The sequence below is a fragment of the Eptatretus burgeri genome, chromosome 18 (assembly GCF_056783735.1).
Source record: "Eptatretus burgeri isolate ZD-2024b chromosome 18, Ebu_testis_v1, whole genome shotgun sequence".
Lineage (NCBI taxonomy): Eukaryota > Metazoa > Chordata > Myxini > Myxiniformes > Myxinidae > Eptatretus > Eptatretus burgeri.
This window is the reverse complement of record NC_140978.1, coordinates 40197155-40223924: the sequence shown is the minus strand read 5'-3', so window position 1 is coordinate 40223924 and position 26770 is coordinate 40197155. Positions and strand designations below refer to the sequence as shown.

At 41.9% G+C, this 26770-nt stretch overlaps 1 protein-coding gene across 8 annotated transcripts in view; it reads right to left on the bottom strand.

Annotated features, from left to right (window-relative positions):
- LOC147008949 (uncharacterized) overlaps positions 1 to 26770 on the bottom strand; it is an 82742-nt gene that overhangs the window by 13428 nt on the left and 42544 nt on the right. For 5 of the 8 annotated variants that reach the window (XM_085864421.1, XM_085864424.1, XM_085864420.1 and 2 more), the window contains 8 exons: positions 15598 to 15669; positions 14311 to 14382; positions 13785 to 13826; positions 12279 to 12329; positions 7639 to 7765; positions 5778 to 5944; positions 3812 to 3859; positions 3058 to 3165 (listed from right to left, as the gene is read on the bottom strand). In XM_085864421.1, the coding sequence (XP_085720547.1) occupies positions 3058 to 3165; positions 3812 to 3859; positions 5778 to 5944; positions 7639 to 7765; positions 12279 to 12329; positions 13785 to 13826; positions 14311 to 14382; positions 15598 to 15669 (687 nt within the window). Of the gene's footprint in view, positions 1 to 2104; positions 2467 to 3057; positions 3166 to 3811; positions 3860 to 5777; positions 5945 to 7638; positions 7766 to 12278; positions 12330 to 13784; positions 13827 to 14310; positions 14383 to 15597; positions 15670 to 26770 lie in introns of those variants that run through there. The other 3 variants (XM_085864423.1, XM_085864417.1, XM_085864418.1) reach the window with 3 other exon arrangements.

Sequence of the window (26770 nt, the reverse complement as noted above, 5' to 3'; positions counted from 1 at the left end):
CACACACACACACACACACACGAGTGTGTGTGTTTCCTCTATGACTCCAAAACCATGAAACCGAGCAGCCTGAAACTTTGTATGCACACTAAGGGAACAAATTGTGTGTTTGAGTTAATTAAAACACTCCTTTTGAAGATAATTAACGGCCTTATTTAATTACATCCTTTATCAGGCGCATTATTGGCCACCTCTTTTTCTGAGGTCTTAATGCGTATCCTGGGTTACCTCGCTGGGGTCTGAAGCAGCCATGTTTTTTGGCCTGCTCAACCATGCCTTGGCATGGAACAGGCCACAACTATTTCTAAATGATCACGTTTTTTTTTTCACTTTCCTCACTTATATTATTGAACGCCTGTTCATTATAGCTGCAAATCGCTGGGTACATTGCAATGCTTATAAATGTCTGGAGATTTCAGCATTCGTGGCTTGATTTCATTTCCGCATTTGCCATAATCTGGAGAATCTCTTAAACCAAGCTGAATTACAAAATTTAAGCTTCAGAATTGAACTTTGCAGCAGTTCCGACTACTAAGTATTCATTTGTCTAATTCGGACATACTTTGGACATTCAGACAAAGCTAGCGCTTGCCAACCATTAAATTGGAGTGCTTGCTTGAGTGCTTAAGCCGATTGCCGAGCACCCCACAGTCGACAGCGGTACAGTTTGTGTCCCAATTGGGATGTACAGTCGGTAGTTGCTTCAAGGTAGAGGTAAATATATGGGTATGTTTGAATCTGTAATTTAGGGACTCTCTGCAGGTGTGTGTGTGTGTTTGCCTGCATGCTTGGTTACCTGGGTGCCGTGATGGCAAAATTTCATCCCGTATCTTGGAAGTTTTAATGTTTAACCTCAGCAGTGTATGAGCGATCACATTTTCTTTTGCCCTTGTTATTTTATGACTGCTTATTTTATGACTCGGTCTGCTTTCTCTTTGTGAGGTTCAAAGCAAAATACATTTGATAACATCCGATTTCTGAGCTGTTTGCCGTATTGACGTGTTTCTCAATTACAGAGCCAAATTTTTCCCACCTGTCATACGACAACTGTGTGTGTGTGTGTGTGTGTGTGTGTGTGTGTGTGTGTGTGTGTGTGTGTGTGTGTGTGTGTGTGTGTGTGTGTGTGTGTGTGTGTGTGTGTGTGTGTGTGTGTGTGTTTTGTTCATATAGTATAACATATTCTCTGCTAACTCCCCTACCCCCACTACCTCCACTACCCCACCCCTCACTCTCTTTGTTCTATCCTCGCTCCACCCCCTCCTTATACAGTGTAGCATCCTCCCACACCTTTCTCTTTCTTTCTGTCTCCGAACATATCTGGACAGTAGTTATGCCCGGATGGTGGTTATCTCCGCACATATCCAAATGGTGTTTATCTCTGCACTTATCCAAACGGTGATTATCTCCACACGTATCCAGATGGTGGATATGTCCAGATGGTGGTTATCTCCATATGTGTCTAGACAGTGGTTATTTTCAGACGGTGGTTATCTCTGGACGTGTCCCATATGGTAGTTATGTCCAGACGGACCCTCCCCTCACACTGCTTTACCTTGCTCTCCCCTCACACCACTTTACCTTGATGTAACTGGACGGTGGTTATGTCCAGATGATGGTTATCTCTAGACATATCCGGATGGTAGTTATGTCCAGACGGACTCTCTCGTCACACTGCCTTACCTTGTCCTCTGCTCAAGCAGCCTTCCCTTGATGTATCTGGATGGTGGTTATGTCCGTACGGTGGTTATCTCCTGACGTGTCTGTATGGTGGTTATATCCATGGATTCGGATGAAACTTAGTGGACATGTTGAGTGTGTGACCACCACAAATTGATTTTATTTTGGTGAAGATCCAAATCCGGATACGAGGTTTGTTTAATTTTTAAAGTTAATCCTCACCATTGAGAGATGGGGCTAAAACTGATATATAGTATCATATTTCAAAAATGTATTGGGCCTGATGTGTTCTCGTGGATCAGGCATTATGTGGTGGGGGTATGTGCTCTACCAAGTGCCTTTCTCGTTGTATAATGGTCTCCATTTCATTCTTTTTGGACTTGTCTTATGTTATCAAGAGAAGACATTTCTAGGTCGTGTTTTAAAATTTATTTGGTAAAATGTTTTATTTACACTCGCTCTCTTTCTCCATGACATTTTAAAACTACTGTACTTATAAGGTGATGACATGAAAAACAAATAAAACAAGCAGTCATAGACTGGTACTTACGAAATCGTCAACTTGACCTCTAACCTTGTCTAATAAAAGCTGTCTCTAGAGAAGGTAGCGACGCAAACCAGAAGTTTCTACGATGATTCTGTACCAAACCATCAAAAATCGAATGTTTGACCTCACTGTGACCTTCACCTTTGACCGATTTTGACCAAAATGTAATCAGCGCTAGCCACTCTTGAATCACGTGGTGTAATTTGACATTGGTAGCTTCTTCCGTTTTCGAGTTCTCGTGCCTACAAACAAATACAAACACACAAACAGAGGACGGAAGTCATCAATATACTTATGAAATCTTTAGATTTTGTAAGTAAAAAGCAATCAGAGATTGCAGACCCTTGTCAGGACCTGTTTTCTGTGGTGGGTTGTGTGGTGTATTTTGTATGGTGTTTGAGTACTGGTGTGTTATGTAATTGATGAGACATAATTACAACTGCCACTTTATAACTGCTGGTGACCGGGTACCAAGACGTCCCGCTTTGATGCAACCCCGTTTTGATTGGACACCTGACCCTGACCTATGACGTTTTAGAATTATTTTTCAATTGAATTCAGAATGGAATCAAGATGAATTAAATTCAAATAAAATAGAAGACCAAATAGGTACACAGTCCTGCATTGGAGTAATCAGAAGGAACCCGAACAAGCAAAAAGCAAAGATGAAGTCATCAGGAGGAACCTGGATAAGATTCACATTTCAGCTGCTGCTCCTCTCCCCTCATTTCCAAGAAATCCAAAATGATCAATCAAAACTCGCCAATCTTTGTTGTAACCTCCCACACTCAACCATCCCATCTCTCTCACTATCCTTGTGGCCCCCAAATTACCGGCTGCGGCTTCGTCTTCTTGATTCTCGGCCCAGAGGTCGACGAGCGAGAGATGGTGGTGAGTGTGATGGGGAAGGGGTCACACGAATTGATGGAGAAGGGAAAGACCTAGAAAAATGAAGGCATACAGGGAAGCATAATCACATTTAAATTCTGCAGGTGACTGATTCTATGATAATGATTACAGCAGCTGTTAGCTGGCGGCTAAAACATCTGATTTGTTTCGGAGTTTTTAAGTGTGCAATAAAATTCAGATCGTGTCGTACCGTTTTCAAAAAGAGGTGTTACTGTGTATGAGTGGTCAACGTGTGTGCACGATCAGAGCAAAGAAAGGATCCATACTCTTTGGCAACACCGTTTGCACAAACTCGCATTGCAAATGAACCGTATCTGAGTGAAACGTGTTGTCTTTTTGAAGGTTTTGGAAATATTTCATGAATGATGAACTGTCATCGTTCAGAAGAAGAGGCAGTCTTTAAGATATAAAAGAGAACGTCAATCATAAAGCTTGAACCCAAGTCCAAAAATATTCTGTCATGTTTATGAGAAGTGAAAGTTCTTTCTTGGAAGGAGTGTGAGAATCGAGAAAACAAGCAGAAAACCACTCGAGACGTGATGATCCAACGGATTATGCAAAATACAAGTTCCACAATTTACCCCTTTCAGCTATAGAAATACTCGGTGAAATCAGACATTTGGTAAGTCAGATAAATAAAGAAAATGGTAATAATAAAATGATCATTATGGATCTTACCGTGATGATGATGGTGATTTGTCACTGTGCCAGCCCTGCCCCCTCCTGCTGCAAACGACAGTACGAAGTTAATTCACACAGTCTTCTTCTTATTCTTCTTGTTTCATATGCAGCACAAGGCTGCGGGGTGGCAGCATCGGCTGAGGGTGCGGCTGTGCTGCTGATGCTTCGTCTGCTTTTTTGAGTCAATATAACCATATGGTCTCTCTGTAGGTGCTGTACCTTCTGGAGGTCAGGAAAGGAATTCGTAATTTGTTCAGGGTGCCGGCGATAGCTCGCCGACTCTTTGCCGAGGACACTGGGGGATCTTTAACGTCCACCAATGAATGCTAGCAGACAGGATGCCAGCTTAACATCCATCCGATGGACGGCATACGCACCCTGCCTGTGACTCACCAGCCTCACACTCACCTACTACTGCCAACATGAACAAACTACTACTAATACTAATACTGATACTGATACTGTTACTGCTGACATGGACATCGACTCAAAAAGGACTCGAAAACACTGTTGGGTTCCCCTTTTATGAACACCATTTTTATATACCAATTCCCAAAACCGCTGGGAACACGTCTTTATATGGCAGTTGTAAGCTAGAAACACGTTAATTTATTTTTTTGTCGACCGGAAGACGTCATTGGAATACGTCTACATACGTCGATGTGTGTTGGGACTACGTAAAGAATTGGTTCAAAGCACGTCAAACATAAGTTAGAAATAAGTTTCGCGTAAAAAAGACATTACCGCGACGTGTTTCGACTTATGAGTAGCTTATAAGTAGCCTTTGTGGACGTGTGTAAGCGTCCACATATCGTGTGTAAAACTTATCCCCATCGCATGCGGAACGTGTGTCATACGCCGAGTACGTCGTAAAATTTTGAACATGTTTAAAATTTCTTGACGTACTCTACTTACTACGACGTATGATAGCGTACTTTAGCGTTCTACTCACGTATACCAAACTTACTCATACCGTATTTGACGTGCCCCAACGTTTTAGACACATTTTTCTTAGGTCGGCATACGCTGGCAAGATCGCCAAGGTGTGACCGCGATGTTGTCACTTCCATTTCTACGGAAGTTATGATTCGAATCGTTGTGCGTTAGCCTTTTAATAGGCTACGTCACGACATTGTCGGCGATGCGTGCAACGCGCTATGCCTAAGTTAGACTATCGTTGGGCATCGGTTGTGTAGGCCGACAACAGGTTCAGCATTCGTTGGTATAAGTTATCTATAACACAACGAAACGTTCTGTGTCCATTACTAATATGTTATGCATACGACCAACTCGTTATGAATACATCCGAATCTTAAAAAAAAACATCAAAAGTTCAACGTCAGCCAGCGTTTTAGATACATTTTAATACGTTGCTATCGCTGGCTAAAACGTCAAGGTGTGACCGGGCCTTTAGCAGTGAAGGTGGCTGGCTTGGGACCTAAGGATCCTGAGTTGGAGCCCCTGTCGGCTGTTGAATTAACACCAGGTGGGGGTAACTCAGCCTGTCATCGTTCCGAGGTTGGCGAAATGAGTACCTGTGTACTGGGGTAATAACCATTCGGGGAAACCTGCGTTGGAGTGGCAATCCGTCCAGGACTGTACTTCTTGCCATTGAAATTTCCTCGGCACCCCGATGTGCTTTTTTTTAATGGCACGAAAGGAATGGTAATGTCATTACACAGCTAATGAGGTTTCTGAATTGTGGTCGAGAAATCCGATATCAAGTTTAAAATGCAACTTCGGGTTTAGTTACAGTCTACGGAAGATACAGAACCGTCCACTAATAAAAACAGTGTGAGCTGCTGACCTGCTAACCGCGGTATCAGTCGGCCTATAGGCTTTACAACCCTTTTGGAAACCCAAACAAAAGGTTATCCATCCAGAAACAAAAAAAAATCTAATCATATAAAGCCCTGACACTGTATCAAAAGACCAAACTTTAATGCACTGTATCAAAGAGTACCTGTGTCTTCGCTCTGACCCCGAATCCTCTGAGTGTGAGTGTGCGGTGGAAGTGGTATGAGATCTCAGAGAGGGTGGCACCGCAGGTTTAGCAGGTCCTTTTTTCAGGGTTTCCCAAGTGACCGGCCCTGCTTTACCAGCACATGAGTCTTTTCCCTCCGTTATATCCTAAGGTGAATTATTGTGAATGAAAAAAGAGGAAAAGAAGTGAAGGTAGTCAGGGTGAATAATGAGAGAAGGTAGGAAATGGGCAGCAGGTACAGCAGGCTTTCGTTCAACAGGGTTTAAACATTGATTTTTGTCAAACGAAATTAGTATGAGGTTTTATGATCTTTCAGTACATGTGAAAGAGTTTGAAATCGGAAGAAAAATACTTGCATGCACAGAAATCAAAAACGGATCATTGGTAAGTGAAATATTTCTGATTGGGAAAAACAGAAACTAAAGATTTTGCATGCACAAAAAAAAAAAAGAAGAAAAACAAGTGAAAGATGAAGAAAGCAATCGACAGAGAGTAACCATCCATTCATTCTGGGGGAAGAGAGTAAAGAAAACGTGGAAAAAGTAAAAATTTGGTTGTGTGCGGAGCCTTACAGAGAAGGCACATAGCAGAGGAGCATGGAGGTGGGAAAGAGTGGTACACAGACCGGGAGGAAAGAAGAACCAGATGAGCAAAAACAATCGCACATAAACACGAGAAAGTAAAAAGGGTAAACGTGGGAAAGGGAAGAAGCCAGATAGGGAAGGGAAGAAAGGGAAGAAGGGAAAGGGAAGAAGCCAGAAGTTGGGTAAGAGATAATGAAACAAATCAATGTGACAAACATCAATGGGGACAACATGAGAAAGAAAGAAAAAGAAAAAAATTAAAATGAAATCAAACGAAGAGTAAAACCCCTTCCTTAGGAGAAAATGAACCCTTAAAAAGAGAAAACGGAAAGACAATTGGGGGAAGAGTTCCACAGATATTTCACCATAATCAATAACAATCAGCCACAGAGAACAGCACAGCCTGACAGTTCACCATCTGCCCACTCTACACCACACCCCATCCAAACTTTCCCCTTTGTATTTTATTTCCTGCCAGACAAAGCCTTCAATCCACTGCAACACTTACCAAGACCGCAGACAGAACTCCTTTTTTAGGTAAGTTGTGAGAAAGGGGGGGAGCGGGCATACAGTGAGTTTGCACGACACAGCGGTCCACACAGCATACGCTACCCCTTTCCAAAAAAAATTACAATTTAATGTCTTAATCAATGACTGGAAGAGGCCACACCCATCCCAAGATGTAAAGGCTAACCTCATTAAATGTTCAATAGTCATCTGGGAAGACCGGCTGCAAGTCAGGATGCAGGGAATGGTCAATGTGTGGGTTAGAAAGATGTAGACGAGATTGAGAACATGACGATCCAGGCCAGATTAAATGAAACCGTAAAAAATTGTTTATGTACCAAGGGCCATCTACATATTACAAATGCAAAATATTATTGACACCATCTCCTACTTCCTCCCCCCTCCCCAATCCCCTCACCACTCCTCCCAACCCAGCCCTCTTACGTTCTCCTCTTCTCCCACACCTGCCTGTTTTCAATTCTCATCTCTCTGCCACCCTTCCTTCCGTATGTTTATGTAATATGGAGATGGCCCCAAAAAGTAAATGAGGCAACCTCAAGATGAAAAAGTTGAAAACTGTGACGTTCTTGCAATTTATGAATGTCTAATTTGTTTGGTGCGAGGAAATTAACTGAAAAACCAAACATTTCATGATTTCATCTTTTTCAGACATTTAAACCATTTCTCCTTCTTTCATTGTCATTTCCTCTCAACAATGGCTATTCATGTTTCATCAAGCCAGCACTTACATGCGTCATCACGTTATTTCTGCCGGCCAATCGCTGACCACCGTCCACACTATGGGCTTCAGGTTTGTGACCGACAGCACTGCTGCCACTTGACTGGTCCTTTGGAAAGGAGTGGGATGAAAGGCGGCTGTCGACAGCCAATCAGGATACAGTCGTGATGCAGCTCAGGAAGATTGTTTAAATCAAAGTTATATATTATCTTACATGTAAAGGATGTTCCGAAAAGACCTGGACAACTTGGGTTGTTAATATATTTAGAACCACAAATGAGACAATGATACCCTTTGGTTTATATGATAAATAAACTCATAAAGTTTTGTGCACCCCATCAATACGCTTCAATGGAGCTCAGTCTGTCGCGCGCAGGACATCAAGGCGGTACATGAGTTGTTGCCGAGTTTGGATCAGCATGTTTGCGTCCACCAGTGCGCATGTAGCTGTGATCCGAGAACGAAGATCCTGCAGGTTTGCCAACTTAGTGTTGGAGACAACATCTTTGACAAACCCCCACAGAAAAATAATCAAGGGGGATTATGTCTGGTGATCATGGGGGACAGGCAGTTGGTCCATCTCAGTCAATGCAGCAACCTGGAAATTTTTCATTTGGGACGGCTCGAACGACTCAGGCCCAATGAGGGGGGGGGGGCGTCCTGTTGAAAAATGATATCGGGTTTCAGGTCTTCAATCTTTGGGAAGGCAAATCCTTTCAACATGTTCATGGAAATTATTGAGGTCACTGTATCCTCCACAAATAAAAACGGACCCATCAAGCAATCATGGAGAAGGCCACACCACACATTGACCGTTGGACTATCGCGTATGTGTTCAATGACCACGTGGGGGTTTTCAAAGCCCCAGATCCTCACATTGTGGTGGTTGACCTTCCCCGATGCACGAAAGCAAGATTAATCTGTGAACGTGACCTTTTTCAGGTAATCTTCATCATCCTCTATGCGACTGAGCATTTCCAAGTCAAACGCCTCGCGTTTGGGTCCGTTATTTGGTTTTAGTTGCTGTGGAATCTGAACCTTATAGGAATAAAGCTTCAGCCTTTTACACAAAATCCTGTGTGCAGTTGTGCTTGGTAGTCCCAGTTCTCTGGATGCGCGTCAAATTGATTTTCTGTGACTTTGTTGAAATGATTCACTCACTCGTTCAATGTCTGCTACACGTGTTTGGTCGACCGGTACTTTTCTGTTTCTGACAATTTCCAGTCTCCTTAAACCTCTTGAACCACACACTCTGAAACCAGTCCGCGATGGCGGATTCCTTCCATACCTTGTACAGAAATTACGCTGAACTTGCATATCAGATCTCATCTCAATGAACCATTCGAGGCATTGAGTTTTCTCCCGTGGAGTCGCCATTTTCTTTTACATTAAACCACCAGACCTGAAAATAAAGAAAACTTTATGAGTTTCTGTATCATATAAAACAAAAGGTTTTTTTTTTTTAAATCATTTGTGGTACTAAATGTATTAACAACCAAAGTTGTCCAGGTCTTTTTGGAACAGCCTGTACAATAAATTTTGCTTTGCCTAACACGAAAAGCGCATTTCCACGGCCATGATCACAAACGTAGTCATGATTACAACTCTTGTGAATGTGTTTATGGAAGCTGTAACCTTGATTGTGGCTCAGAAACGGTGTCATTTCAAAACATGGCAGAATCACTGCTCACCTTCACTCTTTCATTCCTCTTTCTTCCCACCTTTGGAACAAACTCCCACACTCACTTCAATCCCACTCTTCCCTTCAGGTCTTCAAAACAGCTGTTCACCACCACCTCTTATCTTCCCCCATCCAAAACCACGATCTTTTCTACCCCCACTAATCCACCCCAAACCCACCTCCTTCAAATTCCCTGCTTTCCTTCCTGAAATTCCCTGTTGTGTAAGGACCTGAAAGTCTCTGTAATGTCCATCTTGTTTACCCTGTGCACCCTGCACCATCCCTCTCCCTTCCACAGATCTCATGTCTCTGTACCACATTGTTTTTTTCCTTCCCTCTCCCACCCCTCTCGTCTCCTGCTCCCCTTGTTGTGCATTTCTGTGTGCTAGCTCTTATACAATCCTCGACAGTGAATACAAAAAAAGGAGAAGAAGCAAGTGATACCATTGTTTTTGCAGAACTGCCAAAACTCCTTATCAATGCACCCAAACTGTCTCTCGACCCTAACACCGAAGACGATCACTTCTATTTCATGCAGCCTATCTCCTTCTAGAATGAACATCACCATGTTGTGTCCTGAGATTATGAATCGCAGTACACCAAGCACAGGCACCTCCATTTTGTTTCGGATCAAAACCGGGTCCATTACTGAACCGCCAAAATGCTCCATCACATTTTTGGTCATGACCGTATCCATAGTCAAGGCTGTCAAAATTCTCGCTTGGTTAACCAAAAGACGGGTCAAAATGACTGTGATAAGATGGAGTGTACACAAAGGAAGGTAGGCTGACTGCAAAACTCAAACTATAACGGCACTCTGTGGAGTGCATACCTCCGCCAGGCTGAACAGTTTGATTTATATTCCACTGATAGGTTTCATCTGCTTTTCATCTGATAGGTTTCATCTGATTCCACCATCTGCTTCCGGACCTGAACCAAAATCGAATCGGCTTGTTTTTGTCACCCAACCAATTCATCCACCAAGTTTTGTCATAATCCATCCCAACTTTTTGAAATATCATGATATATATATATATATATATATATATATATATATATATATATATATATATATATATATATATATATATATATATATATATATGTAGTTTTTGGCCCATCTTTCAATGGCAAAGAATTACAAAACAAATAAAAACAATCTTGTATCCGGATCCGGATTCGGATCTACGCCAAAATCAAATCACTTAGTCCTTGTCACATGCTAAACTTGCTCACCCAGTTTCGTCCGAATCCGTTGAGATAACTTTTTGAGATATCGTGCTATATATAGTTTTTAGCTCTGCGATCACTCAAAGGTGAAGAATCACTTTAAAAATACTCAGATCTACATTCGGATTCGGATCTTCACCAAAATCTATTCATTTAGTCCTTGTCACACACCAAACCTGTCCATCAAATTTCGTCTGAATTCGTCTGCAACTTTTTGAGATGTCCTGCTCACAGACAAACAAGCAAGAAAGATGTTGTGCAGAGCAAGATACAGTGATTGCAAAATCCATAAAACAAATTTGATCTAAAAATAATAGTTGGTTTAATTCAATGACTTGATACGTAAATCCTCTTCAAATTTCAAGTCAATCGGATGAAAATTGACAATTTTAGAAATTTGGCCTACGTTGACCTTTTGACCTATGTTGACCTTTTGGCCTATATTGACCTTCAGCCTATAATGACCTTTTGACCTCAAAAATAAATAGGATTCTGTTGGACCACCAACTCTATCATTTGGTGAAGTTTTGTGAGGATCGGTTTAAAATTGTGACCTGTAGGCGATGAAAGGTGAGCGGACAGACAAACAAATGGAAGTGATCAACATACTTTGCAAAAAAGACAACATAATAATAATTTCTTGCCAAGTAACAAACAGTCAGCCAGCCAGGCAGGGGTGAAAATATAACCTCCATCCATCCACCTTTGCTGGCGGAGGTAATAAAGAGATTGTCCACATTTTAAAAAATAGGCTTTGCTTTGCAAACCTTTAGTATTTAAGAAAATTATGAGCATTTGACAAAACTGATGTTATTAGACTTCTAAACTCGAGTAAGAAATACAACTGGGGGGGGGGGGGAGGAGAAGAGGATGATATTCGTTCAATCACCCATGTTATGCCCCACTCCATATCCCACTTGAGCAACAAGAGAAATACTCTCAATTAATGGACTCTGACAAAATATGTCTGCTATCTAAAGATGTTGAATTATTTTTGTTAAGTTGCCTGAAGATAAGATTTCTCAGACAGGACCTGATTTCCTTAAAAGAACTCCAAGCACCTCATTGCCTCACCACCCTCTATCCTGCTGTGTAGTTAAAGCTACCTTTCCCAGATTCACTCCCACAACCTCCATCTTCCCACCAAGTTGCTTTGACAAACAAAAACTCCAATTTTTTTGTGTGGAAGGCTTCACAAATTTTCATCAACGGATGATGTTTATCATCAGCGGCCTGGATTGAGAGATTTGTCAGGTTGGAACGGAGGCCTCAGATGTTGTTTGACCATCCCCATATCCTACCCTAGCCCTCATTTCCCCCCACATCGTTTATTTCACCAAGTCTCCCACCAACTTGTCTCTCAACCCTGCTGTTGGTGTGTGCCCCTCTCTCTTTAAATTGTTCCTTTTGTTCTGTCACGTCCTCATGCATTGTGTGTTGTAGCTCTTCCACAAGCCGCGACACTACTTACAAATAAAACAAAACTATTATTTGATTTTAATTCTGCGTCAAGGACAGACTAGCTCGTTAAGGGGTTTTTGTATGTAGGAAGTTTTTTTCACGTTTTTGTTAACAAAGCAAATAAATCACATCGTCATGGAAATTCTCTTAAGGTAGTCGATGTACGTACAAGCTTGATATAATGTAGACAATAAACACGCAAGACTAATATTATGTTGAAGATAAATATGAAAACTCGGCACAGCACATGTGTAATAACATAACCGTTGCCTTCTGACCTTTTTCTCCGCTTCTTCTTCCTGGAAGAACCAGACTTTTTGTTACGTTTCCTGTGAATGAACACAAATGTCAGGAAAGATTTATGATTTTTTTTTAAACTGCATATATTGTTTCATTTTTCCAATTCCATATAAATTTATTTTGTTTTGGTGCATGCCAAGAAAAGGATTTACGAGGCGTATCTGTGCTACAAGAGAGATGTTTATCTGTCCGTCTGTCTGTCTGTTTGTGTGTCGCCATTTTTCTCAGAGATGGCCAAACAGATCTTCATAAAACTTTGAAAGGGATTTTAAAAAATCTCTCCAGCCCCTGAGCCTTTGTCACTACATAAAAGGTGTTATTGAATGATCCATGACTCCATTCCTTAGTGGGTGTAGGGAAGTGTTTTAGACCCCGCAAAAAAAAAAAAAATGAGAAAAATAAAAAATTGATTTATTCAAAATGCCAGCAGGATTGGAGCAGCACTGTGCAATGTACACCTACTAGCTTATAAATAAAAATAAATCATGTGGTTTCTTACAGACGAGACACATACTGTACTGAGAAAATATGAAAAATTGTAAGTGCGTCTTGGTCTATTATGAGAATCTCATTCATAGAACCTTTACGGTCATCATATGTATAACCAACCCTAAACGTCACGTTCACCATAAATACAGGTTAACAAAGAAACACTGAATCAACGTAAAAGTTTTAATAATGTGATGAAATGAATAAAACTGATGTTAGTCATTTTATTTGTTTTCAGGTTGAAGTTGAAGATTGAAGAGACGTTCGACTCTCAGAGAAAGTTTTGCTGCTCAGAAGCTGTTCTTTGTGATTAAATGTTGGATCGTCAGTTGTTCAAACTGCGAAAGAGCATTTAAACGTCAATTCTGTATGAATGAAGCTGTGTCTGCAAATGCTATTTTGTTTACATAGTCAAGGCTCATGGAATTGCCCGTACTAGTACACTGAATGGATCAGGATGCAACATGACAAACAGAACAGCAGAGAGAGGGGGGAAATGGCAACAGCAGAGAGGGGGCAACCACCAACAGCAGAGCCAAAGGCCAAGACAGAAGGAGGTGGACAAACAATGGGTGTGGGTAGGAATTGGGGGGTGGGGGCAGGAGAGGATGCATAGGGTGGAAAAGGTGGATACAGAAGGAAACTCTCAGGAGAGAAAACTGGAAATTTGGAAGGAGAAGGGATTGTGTGGGTGGGGGCGGGGGGGGGTAACAAGGGTAAAAAGAGATCATGGTTTTGGATTGGGTACGATCTGAGATGGTGGTGGAACAGCTGTCGTGAAGACCTGGAGGGAACAATGAGATTGAAGAGAATGTTGAAGTTAGTTAGTTTGTTCCAGAGGTGGGAAAAACGAGGAATAAATGAGTGAAGGTGAGCAGTGATCCTGGATTGAGGTAGTTTCACCAAAATGTGGTTGATGGAAGACCATGTGTGTTACTGGTCATTTTTAATAGGACAGCGTACATATCATTCATAATAGAAGATGTCATTCTTACCTTTTGTATTTTCTTTTTCGATGCTTTGGTGATGCAGATGGGCTGGAGAAAGAAGGTTTAACAATCATTTATTCCATCATTAGAAAGCCAGCTTGATTTAGCTGGTTTTCCTAGGTAAGCTGACTTGTTTTCAATCACTGGCACCTTAAAACATTCACAGGCACACTAAATGTGCTGACTGATTTTACAAGGCCAAAAAAGGTCAAATTTATGATTTGTACTCGAATTAAATAATCAGGTGACACAGCAGTGCAAAGCTATGCATACCACTGTACAACAGACAGAATGAGGAGCAATCAGTAGTTATTGTGAGAATTAAACTAAATTTCACAATCCAATGAATACGTTTGATTGGACAGGAATTCTGGCTGAACTTGGAAAATGTTTCTGTTGGAATAGATAATTTTTTTTTTTTAACTTGTCTGTGATCAAATTTACATTTGATTTAAAAAATAATAGCTAATTAATTACAAGTTGTTTTTTGTGCTTTCTATCAGGCTTGGTTCAACAATGTGGCTGATCACACCTGTGTCGTGTGAGCAATTCTTCATCCTCTTGTATTTCATCCCGATTTTCAAAGTCATGTGATCCAGCAGAGCTGGTGCAAAAATTAGCATACAGGACATCATCAGCTGGCCGGTAGAGAGAACCATTAATAGTCATGTGAAATATGGGAACACTGGGAACCAATGGGTTTAGAAATGGGGTTTGGAACTGGGAGAGGGTTTGAGAATGAGCTGAGAAAAGCTTGTTTTTCGGAATCAACTCTTGAAACACAGCTGAAAGCACATGTGATATGGGAAACTGTAAAAGTAGAAGGAATAGCAGAATTTTTAAAATATAATAATAAGAGGAGCTACAAATGCAAAGGCAAAATGGAATTCCAGAAAAAAAAAGTTGGTGATGTGAAGAGCTTTGTGACTCTGTCATTTTGGAACCTGGGTAGTGCATAAATCAAGGTGTTAACTGTTAGTACAGAGAATAAGGAAGGCTGAGAAGGATCTCAAATGCAAGCAGAAGAAGAAAAAGAGCAATCAGAGATTACAGACCCTTACCAGGACTTGTTTTGTGTGGTGTTTGTGTAGTTTTGTGCAGTGTATTCTGTACGGTGCTTGTGCACTGGTGTGTTACGTAATTAATAAGAGACATAATTAGAACTGCCACTTTATAGCTGCTAGCAGTGATGACCGGGTACCAAGACGTCCCGCTTTGATGCAACCCCGCTTTGATCGGACACTTTACCCTGACCCATGACGTTTATTATTATTATTCAATTGAATTTAGAACGGGATTAAAATATCATAACTGTGAAGTTCCACGTCGATTCATTAAGCGCTTCAACAGAAAGAATTTTTAAAGATTTTCGCTCAATCCAATATGGCTACCAGACCATGTGACATAATTTATTCGTGAATACCCTGGTATCCCCAAGGCTTGGGGAACATTTGTGTGAAGTTTCCCCTCGATCTGTCCAGTCATTCTAGAAATGAAGATTTATTTTAATAGGTTTCAGGGTAAATCCAATATGGCTGCCAAACAATGTGACTTATGATGTCATAATCAACAATAAAACATTCTACGTGAGTAGTATGGTGAAAATTTTGTCTCAATCCGACAAGCGGTTGTGGACAAAAACACTAAAGTTTTGTGCAGACAAACAAACAAACAGACAGACAGACAAATGGACCCAACTGCAACACCCACTCCTCCGGTGAGGGTAACAAGGGCAGAATTATAAAAAAAAAAAAGCAGAACAAGGGCAGAACATGATCAGAAGTAAAAAGCCTCGTCCTTTTAAGCCTGACTTTCGTACCTGGTTCGAGCTTGGAGCAGTAGAAGTCTGCGAAGGGCATCAACCTTAGCTCTTACTTTCTCCGGTGGACGTCTGAGAAAAATTGAAATGGGGATCTGATAGATATGACAGTTCAATGATCAAAGTGAATGTTTGCTTGTACATGTAACATGCTGGTTGGTTGTACGGGTCAATAAATAGGTCATGGTAACATTAGATAAGTAAATCAGGAGAATCATAGTCAATGTCAAAATAACTTTCACGAAGCATTTCTGTACGCAGTGTACATCAAGAGATCAAGTCGACCTGTCTAAAGTTCATTTGTGAATGCAACATCATCAGGATGAAGATTACCCCACTGCGGTTGTGCAAATATATATACATGAATATTTTATCCCGATTTTTTTTTCATCGATGTATTTCTTAATTCTGTGTTTCCTTCCAAATCTTGTGTCCCCAATCCTTCACTCTCGGTGCCCACCCTTCCCATTCATACCCAACCGCTCCTGGATCCTGTCTTTTGCACCTGAGAAGATGGAGAAGGTTCTTTCAACCCTCGACACTGACTCTGACATGGAATGGACGATATCAGCTCACATGTCCTAAAAACATGCTCCACTGCTCTTGCAGATCCTTCCTCTGCCTCTTTCACCCTATAATTGGTGGACATCCTTCATTTGGTGGACAGGTTGGGTGTATGACAGGGACGAATTGATTGAATTTTGGAGAAGATCTGGATCCGGATACTAGAATATTTAAAGTGATTCTTCACCATTGAGAGATAGTGTCAAAAACTATATACAACAGGATATCTCAAAAAAGTTGTGGATGGATTCGGACGAAACTTGGCGGAGAGGTCACGAGTGTGACAAGAACTAATTGATTTGAGTCTGGTGAATATCTAGATCTGGATCCAGATATGAGTAGGTTTTTTTTATTATAAAAGCAGTTCTTCATAATTGATAGGGCAAAAAACGATGTATAGTAGGGTGTTCCAAAAAAATGAAAGTTTGATTTTTGCTGCTCGGGTGGTAGTATCGGAACAAATTTTGCCTTTGTTCCGATACTCCATAAGAACTTATAGGTCAAAAATGAACAAAATTCTATGATATTTAGGGGTTCCTCAAGTTGGCACAATTATGTCCATTATGGAGAGGGCATTTTGCACTGCAATGTCAAAAAGCTCATCTAGGTCTCCTTGGAAAAACTCTTCTTTCATCCTATATGACTACTCTGGTTTTTGAAAATATAAAACAACCATATTAATTGTGAAGTGCACTGCGTTGTGCATATTCGACGGCAAGTTGTCAGTTACAGTTTGGCAAATTTCAACAATATTATGCCAACTTGAGGAACCCCCTAAACATCCTCCAATCTGCTTCATATTTGGTGTGTATGTTTCTACTGTCAAATGGAACAAAGGCACACCCAGGGAGCATGAATATTCATACTTTCATTTTTTACCCCCTATTATGAAGCACCCTAATGTATAACATGATTTGTCAAAACATTGTGAATGAATTTGGACAAAACATGGTGAATGAGTTGTGTATGTGACAAGAACAAGCCGATGAGATTTTGGTTCAGGTCTGAATCCAGATCCGGCCAATCATTGGGATACAAAATGTAAACTGTTCAGCATGACAGAGGTATGCACCCTACCAAGTGCTGTTCTAGTTCCTGAATGCAGTGATACATCTGATCAAGCTAATGACTTTTCACGTTACTTTGTGAGTAAAACAGATAAGATCAGGGAACGTTTGGATAATACTTCAGTCACCCTATCAAGTCCGAGCCTTCAGGTCCTCAGTGCTTCCAGTCTTGCTCTACAGATGTGAGACTTGGACTCTGACCAGGGATCTGAGACAAAGACTTAACTCCTTCTGTACCAGGTCTCTTCGGAGAATCCTTGGCTATCGCTGGTCGGACTTTGTGTCCAACGAGAGGTTGCTGAGAGAGACTCGAATGAGATTTGTTACCTGCATAGTCCGTGAGTGTCAGCTGTGGCTGTATGGACTTGTGTCTCGTTTTCCTGACGCTGATCCTGCTCACCAGATTCTCTCAGTGAGGGAGCCTCGTGAGTGGAGGAGGCCAATGGGCCGACCACATGCCTCGTGGTTGCAGCAGGTTGATCGGCATCTCAAGGTGATGGGGATGTGCCAGGTATCTGCCTGGGGGATGGTTAGACAGAGGCCTCTGGAGTCCCGGTAGAAAGTGGACGCAGTGACGCGCTACTCCGGTGCATGCTCCCATACCTGATCTGACCTGACCCAATCAAGTTCATGTTTAACATCCTGCACTAGTGGATTTTCTTCATGCAATGGTTGTAGTTTCACTCACTTTGTTTCTGTAAATGAGGTTGAATTGAGGAGAATAATTAGGAAAGGTCCATCAAACACCTACGTTTCTGACCCACTGCCAACCTGGGTTGTTAAGAGACATCTCCCTGTTGTGCTTCCTGCATTGTCACAAATTGTAAATTTGTCTTGTCCACTGGTGTTTCTCCTGGAACTCTGAGATCCTCTTTCATTACTCCAGTTTTGAAGAAGCCTTCTTTTGATAAGGAAGAATTAAGTACAGTGGCCTGCAAAAGTATTCACCCCCCTCTAAAGTTACACATTTTGATGCCACTTGAGCTTATTTCATGATGCTTTCAAATCAAACTGAATATTGAAAGTCTACACAAACTACTCCAAAGTGATAAAGCTAAAAAATGCAGATATAATGTGAATAATTTCGATAAACAGAGAAATTCAGGTGATTCTCCGTTACACAAGTGTTTGCCCAATTTGGTTTGCCCACCCCTTTGCCCAATTAACACCAAATTATTTCAGGAGAAAATTATTTGTTTGTAAGGTTACAAAATAAGTGTAATAACATTCAATTGTATGTAATTACTGGTTTAACTTAAAAATTAATCTCCCTCACTTATCTAAGGAGTTTTAAGGTGAAACTCACTTGGTCAACCAACAAGGCAAAGCATGAAGACCAAAGGGCTTTCCAAAGAAGTAAGACATAAAGTGGTGGAGAAGCACCATTCAGGAGAGGGTTATAAGAAGATTTCACAGTCACTCATTACCCCTTGAGTACGGTGAAATCCATGATTAAGAAGTGGATGACGTATAATACCACCCAGACCCCACCCAGATCATATCACCCATAAAAACTCAGCATCTGGGAAAGCAGGAAACTGGTTCGAGATGTCACTGGAAATCTAACAATGGCTTTGAAAGATCTGCAAGGCTCCATGTCCGATATGGGGGTCAGTGTTCATAAATTAAAAATATACCGTTCCCTTCACAAAGCTGGTCTCCATGGACAGGTGGCAAGAAAGAAGTCATTACTGAAAAAGACACCTCTAAAAGCTCGTATGGAGTTTGTGAAAAAAAAACATCTGAATTAGACTGCAGGCACGTGGAGAAAAGGTTTGTGGTCAGACGAGACAAAAATTTAACTTTTTGGTCTAAATTCAAAGCGTTACGTCTGGCACAAGTCTAACACTGCACATCACCTAGTCAACACCATCACTACAGTCAAGCATGGTGGTGGCAGCATCATGTTCTGGGTCTGCTTTTCATTAGCAGGGACTGGAAAGCTTGTCGGTATAGAAGGGGCAATGGACGGTGCAAAGTACAGGAGAATCCTTGATGAAAACCTGCTTGAGTCAGCCATGAATCTGAAACGGGGTAGGAGATTCACATTTCAGCAGGACAATGATCTGAAGCACAAAACTAAAGCCACAATGAAGTGGCTGAATAAGAATAAAATAAATGTTCTTGAGTGGCCCAGTCAAAGTCCTGACTTGAACCTAATTCAACATTTATGGCGAGACTTGAAGACTGCACTCCATCGACGATCACCATCAAACTTGGCAGAACGAGAGAAATTTTCACTTGAAGAATGGGCAAAGATTTCTCCATCTTACTGTGCAAAGCTGGAGAACGACCCAAAAATACTCATAGCAGTAATTGCTGTGAAAGGTGCTTCCACCAAGTACTGACCCCTAAGGGGCTAAATACTGTTGTGGTTCTGGTAACCGAATCCATCCAAAGCAATGGCATCCATCATACAGTGGTCCCCAGACAGTTATTCCATTAATTTTTAGGTAAGAGGATAAACTAGACAGAGAACCCTAAGTTACGTGGTTGAGTTATTGACGTTCACGGTCAGTTAGCGACCCGCCACTTCACAGAATTATCAGTGTGCGAAGGCCTGCAATTCCGGGAAGTCTGGTGGGAACCGGAGATAGCTCCCCCCCCCCAGTGGTCTTCTCACCCAGACCCCCGGCCCGTAACAATACTTTTACAACCAGTGAATTTTGATTTGTACATGTTTTTTTTCAAGTATTCCTGACATGTAACCTCCTTCCAACAGTGTTTAGTTTGATCTCTTCAGCTATGAATAAAAAGTTCATTTGTGAAAAATATTTCTCCATAATTTATAATTCATCTAAATGTGGCATAATTAGGAGGAAGTGAATAATTTTGCAGGCCACTATATATATATATATATATATATATATATATATATATATATATATATATATATATATATATATATATATATATATATATATATATATATATTCCTGTCTCAAATTTGCCATTTCTCGGCAAACTAATTGAAAAGGCTACATTAGAAAAGATATCTTATTTTGTCATTCAATGTGACCTTCTTCATCCGAGGCAGTCTGCATATAGAGTAGCATACAGCACTGAGACAGGCCAAGTTTCATCACAGAACGACTTACGTTGTGCCATTGAAAAATCAACAGGCAGTGTTACTACTGATGCTTGATCTGTCCCGCTCTCCGCTTTTGAGATAGTGAATCATGCTATTCTCTCACATACAGGCTTTCTGAAGACTTTGGTCTCAGTGACAAAATCCTTTCTTGATTTCAGTCAAACCTCACAGATTTAACAGGGGCCATATTGCTCATTCTTTCTCAGAAAACGAACACTTAACCTGTGGTGTACCTCAAAAGGGTCTGTTAATGTCCTACGACTGTTCATGTATTACATTTGTGGTATTGGGCAAATCAACGCTCAACATTCCGTCCACTATCCAACACATGCAAATCTTTATGGCTATTCTCAGAGAGCTGCCTCAGCACCGGGGAATCTGGCAGTTCACTCAGGGAGATTGGCAGGGACTGCAAACAGTCATCTTACTTCAGGACTGGTCTCCATTATCTCCATTATCTACTGCCCCTGATGTTAACTCAGCCTTGGAATTCTTCCACAGAAACTTTTTTTTTTTCTCTCTCTCTTTTTTCTTCTCTCTTTCTCTCCACAAACCTTGACTCTGTATACAAAAAAGAGAAAAAAAAACAAGTTCGAATTGCGAACATACCCCGTTGGAGTTCATTCGTACAACTCTCAGGTGAGCGATAGCACGGACGACAGAAAGTTTTTGTAATTTGGTGAGATTTTCATCGCATCAGAAAAAGAAACTAGAACACCTCACAAGAATGAGGCTAATTTCATGTCATCATTTGCAACTTAATTTGCCCAGCACATTTAATTTTTTTTTATAACAATTTTAAGAAAGTGGGCCAAAAGGGCCGTTTCTCGGCCCGAAGGGCCGGAATCGCACTTTGGGCTCAGTTAATGCTTGGGGAATGGTCTCCAGAATATACCTGTCAAGTTTGGTTCGGTTCAGTCCACTAATAACCGAGAAATAACAATTTTAAGAAAATGGGCCACAATGGGCCGTTCGTCGGCCCGAAGGGCCGCAATCGCACTTTGGGCTCAGTTAATGCCTGCGCATATGTGTTTAGTATATTCCTGTCAATTTTCATCGAATTCTGTTCACGAATAATGGAGAAATAGATGTTCAAATGAACTGTACACAAGAAAAGAGAGAACGTGAGCGGCGCTTCGACCCCGTGGGGGTAAAAGACCCCACGGGGTAAAACATTCAGTTATATGCAATTTTTGACCTGACCTGACCTAACATATACCTGGTGTTGGCTTCATGGTTAGGGTGGTGGGCTTGGGATCTCAGAGTCTTGAGTTCAAATCCCGCTCAGCTGTTGATGTAATACCAGGTGGGGTTAACTCAGCCTGTCATCCTTCCGAGGTTGGCAAAATGAGTGCCAGCATGCTGGTATCCTGTGTCGGAGTGGCGACCCGTCCATGATCGTGCCCAATAGCCAAGGAGACTTCTTAAGCAGCACCAACTATCTGCACAGAGTATGGTCCCAGTGTCCTCCTCTCCTGAGCTAACATGGTGACGCTACTTGTGCTCACTTTTGTCTCTCTAAATGCCTCAATGACATACAGGCATGGATTGTATGTAGTATGCCGTATGGTGAAGCTGAATTCTAGTGAAACCAAATTATTCATAACTTCTTCACCACACCACTATAAACAGCTTCATAATTATACTTTCAGCTTTAACGGTCAGGAGATCCCTCATTCCCCTACGATCCAAAATTTAGGAGCGATGTTTCATCATGACATGAGGATGTCTGATCAGATCACACAGTTGTGCCACTCTCTTAATTGGCAGAAATATAATCTTAATCACATCAGGAAGTATATGAATAGTGATACTTGTAATAATGTTGTTCCTGCACTCGTACTCTCCAGGCTGGGTTATGGTAGTTCGTTACTTGATGGAGCAGGGTTGGCCTAACGGTACGCACACTCGCCTCTCCGCTGTCTAGCTGGGATTTGAATCCTGACCCAGCTAAAACTGTCATACCAGTGTTTCACAGGCAGGGTGATTAATCAATGTGTGCGCCATCCCTTTGATGAACCGTAAACTGGGAATGTTGTCTCCCAGCATTCGTTGGTGTACGTTAAAGATCCCATGGTGTTGTTTACAAAAGGCGAGTTATTGCTGGCACCACAAACAAATTACAAATTCCTGCCCTAACTCGCAGAAAGCACTGCAACAGCAGCACAGCTGTACCCTCAACCAATGATGTTACACCACAGCCTTGTGCTGCATGCAAACGAAGATTACTTGGTGGAATCGCTGAACAGGATTTGTATCGATTAATTACAGACAGTTTAGAATAAGTGTGCTCGCCTGATCTTTCAGCAATCTCAGTGGTCCCATGTAACTCCCATGTTAAGCCAATTCCACTGACTTCAAGTTACAGAGAGAATACAAAATAGAATAATTCTTCAAACTTTCTCCAAACAAGTCCTTGTCATCTTCTCTTCCAGCATACGTCTCATCATGCTTTACACAGCAGAGAACACCTTGTTCACCTCGTTCAACAGCAGCCCTTTCCCTTGTTGGACATGCATTCCACAAAAACGGCGATTGTTCCTTTCGATCAATTGTCTCTTGGCTTTGGAACAAACTTCCAATTTCAATGAGAAACACAATGACAGTTGAATATTTTATAAAGTGCCTGAAGACAGATTTATACCCTAATGTGAAGCTGTGTTTGTTGTTTTTGTTTTTTTCTCTCACTCTCACTCACACTCTCTCACACTCTCTCACACTCTCTCACACTCTCTCACACTCTCTCACACTCTCTCACACTCTCTCACACTCTCTCACACTCTCTCACACTCTCTCACACTCTCTCACACTCTCTCACACTCTCTCACACTCTCTCTCTCTCTCTCTCTCTCTCTCTCTCTCTCTCTCTCTCTCTCTCTCTCTCTCTCTCTCTCTCACTCTCTTTCCCTCTCTCTCCCCCCCCCCCCCCGCCTTGTATCCATTGGCAAAAGGTGCTATATAAATACAATTATTATTATTATTACACTTGTCCTCTCATATTCTTCCCTCCAGTCCTTGAAAGATGTCACCTCATTGCAACCTTATGGTGTCTCTCATACTAACCAACAAACTGTTTTATTCTTGTTAAACCTGCCTGACCATCTTCATTTCACTGTCTGCACCATTTGTCTGCATTTCCCTTGTATGGAGGTGAGCGCTGAGTTCAGACTTTATGAAACCAATAAAGGATTTTGACAGAATGCATGTGACTTGAAGAGGCAGGTTCTGGGTGAAGAGACGAAAGAGCAGGACAAGCAAGACCATAATATTACTCGTCGAAAGAATTGCACGGCCAGTCTGCCTATGGTGAGAATGATGCAGACCCTGAGACGAAGCTTCCTAAAGACTCAAATGACACGAAGGGCCGTAGATTCCAGGGTCTAAAGGAGGGTAAGATTGGAGGCAACACAGCACCATTCCACAGTGGCGAGCTGTAACCCCTGATACTCCCAGTAAAGGTTTTGTACACCTTTTTTAAGATAAGGGAAGCAGAGGAAGGACTTGGCCCTGCAGAGAATGCCAGCTCAGCGGCTAGCTTTGGAGGTCAGCTTGGAGATATGATCTTCCCAAAAGACTGATTGTACCTGACAGTGAGGCTCAGGAGCTCTGGAGACTGTATCTCTCCCAGCAAGTGACCACATAATAAATAAATAAATTGGGGAATTTTCCTGCAGGTCCATATGGATAGTCAAAGTGAGAATATTGGTCTTTCTTGCACTAAAACAAACGCTTCAGGTCTCGATGATCAATTGCTTATTTTTCCAGATCAACTGAGCGGTATGCTGCTCCATCTTGCCTGGGGGTGTGGAAGCATCCTGCACATCGTGGAGTTGTCTGCAAAGTGATGCAATCCATTGAGGAAGACGCATACTTGATGTACAGCATATCAATAACAGGATTGTTCCCGGAATACCACCTTGAGGGACACCAGTCTTGAGGGGTACAGCATGGGATAGTATTCCATTCAAAGCAACCGGCTGCTTGTGAGTGCACAGGAAATGTGATGTCCAGTCAAAAATGGAACACTGGATATCATTTATTGACAGTTTGAAACCCAACGCACGTTGCCAGAAATAATCAAATGCATTGTAGATATGTAGTGAGATAACTCTGACATCTCGTGTGAGATTGAAGGCATCCATCCATTGCTGACACAGAGGAAACATGTCAAAGGTAGAATGACCTGCACAGAAGTCAAATTGATCGTCAGAGATTAGAGAGTTCGAGACGGATGCGTCTTTAGGTCGGTTGCGAGTCTCAAACCCATAATTTGCTTACGATGGGGAGAAGGCTCACTGGTCCATTGATAAGAGGGTCAGTTTTGGCACCATTCTTGTGAATTTGGGTAATGTTCCCATGATGCAAGCAGTGATTTTCCATGACGAAGACGACCAGGGAGACAGACACTTTCATGATCTGAGAAACCAAGGTAAGCAGAGGAAGAGAAAAGGTTGGAGAAGAAGTTGGAGGTTGATCTGAGAACCAAGGTTGAGCAGTGAGTGGCAGCCAGGAAGTGAAAATAGGAGTTGGAAATATATCAGATTATGTGAGGCCAGAAGTGCCACAAAAGACCTTGGCTGCAATATGGACAGTTGTGTGAGCTTGAACACAAAACCAGCTGTAAGAGTATTCGTATCCACTCGTATGCGGCACAAGGCTGTGGGGTAGCATCATTGGCTGAGGGCGCGACGATGTCGCTGATGCAATGCCCTCTGCTGGTTCGGGGAGGAATTTGGCCATGGTTTGAATTTGGAAATTTGGCCAACCCTGAGACCCAAGCAAGAGCTCGCCAACTCTTCGTGAAGGAGACCACGGGATCTTTAACGAATGCTGGAAGACGGGACGCCCAGTTTAACATCCATCTGAGGGATGGCACACACATTGATGAATCACCCTGCCTGTGAAACACTGGGCTGACAGTTTATAGCTGGGTTGGGATTCAGACAGCTGAGATAGATAGATAGACAGCTTAGAGGTAAGTGTGCGTACTTCTCGGACTAGGTCATAATGTCAGGCGTAGCTGTAATGGTGATTCAGTTGAAGTCACTGCAGATTGGCCTTTTTAGCTCATCCACGAGGAAGTCGAGGATTGCTGTTAAAGCCATAACGATGTCTATCATATCAATTAATCAATCAGTCAGTCAGTCAGTCAGTCAGTCAGTCTTTGCTCCTTCCAGCAATGAGCTCATGAACATTTTTTTCGTTTTTTCCCTACTCATCCGAGGCGGCTCAATGGATCGTTTTGAGACTCCACATGATGATTCATGATGTCTATGTGCAAAAAGCAAATGGAGCCCTTTTTAAAATGTCCATCCAGTTGGCGAGATAATTACCTAATTAACTCAAAATGTAATACATATAATTTTAACCTCTTCATACTCTTGATTAAATTTTATCTTCATCATTATTTAATTTCATGTCTTAATCTTTAACCTCTTAATGTCATTAATACCATCTTCCTTTGAAGAACGGGAAAGAAAGGGGGAGCGGAGAGCAGAGAGCTGGGGTGGGGGGCAGAGAGGGGACAGTCCTTTTTAATCCATTTTAGTCCTTTTACTCCTTTAATCTTATTTTTAATTTTTATATACAATGTCGAGGCTCCTATAAGAGCTAACACACAAAATGTACAACAAGGGGAACAGGAGACAAGAGGGGCGAGAGAGCGAAGCACAAAACAGTGGGGACACAGAGACATTAGGAGATCTGTGGAAGGGAGAGGGATGGAGTGGGGTACACAGGGTATACAAGATGGACATTACAAGGACTTTCAGGAAGGAAAGCAGGGAATTTGAAGGAAGTGGGTTTGGGGTGGGTTCATGGGGTAGAAAAGATCGAGGATTTGGATGGAGGAAGATAAGAGGTGGTGGCGAAAAACAGCTCAAATGGTATTTGTATCCAAATATATCAAAGATAGAAACACTTTTAAGATCCTTTTGACACTTTGGACCCTTTTAGACTACGTAAGACTATAGACCCTTTGGAACCTTATGTTGCTCTAGAGCAGGGGTCGGGAACGTATGGCTCGCGAGCCAGGTATGGCTCTTTTGATGATTGCATCTGGCTCGCAGATAAAATTGGAGTTTGAAACTTGGAAAGCCCAATATTTCTCGCAGAAGCTTTACCTATAGTTTGAATGGTGTCGTGCTTCATTCACGTGCAGGGCTGAACTTGGCAGAAGGAGAGAAGAAAAAACACCTCCGAATTGTCTGAAGCGGTTTTTGTTTCGTCCAGTCATGCGGCCGACGCGAGTAGTGATTTCGGTTCCTCCAATGACGTGCCGCCGCCGAGACGCGTCACGGAATTCATCTCGACCAATCACGCGCCACCGCTGAGGCGACTCGTGATTTCGGTTCCTGCAATGACGTGCCGCCACCGAGACGCGTCACGGAATTCATCTCGACCAATCACGCGCCACCGCTGAGGCGACTCGTGATTTCGGTTCCTCCAATGA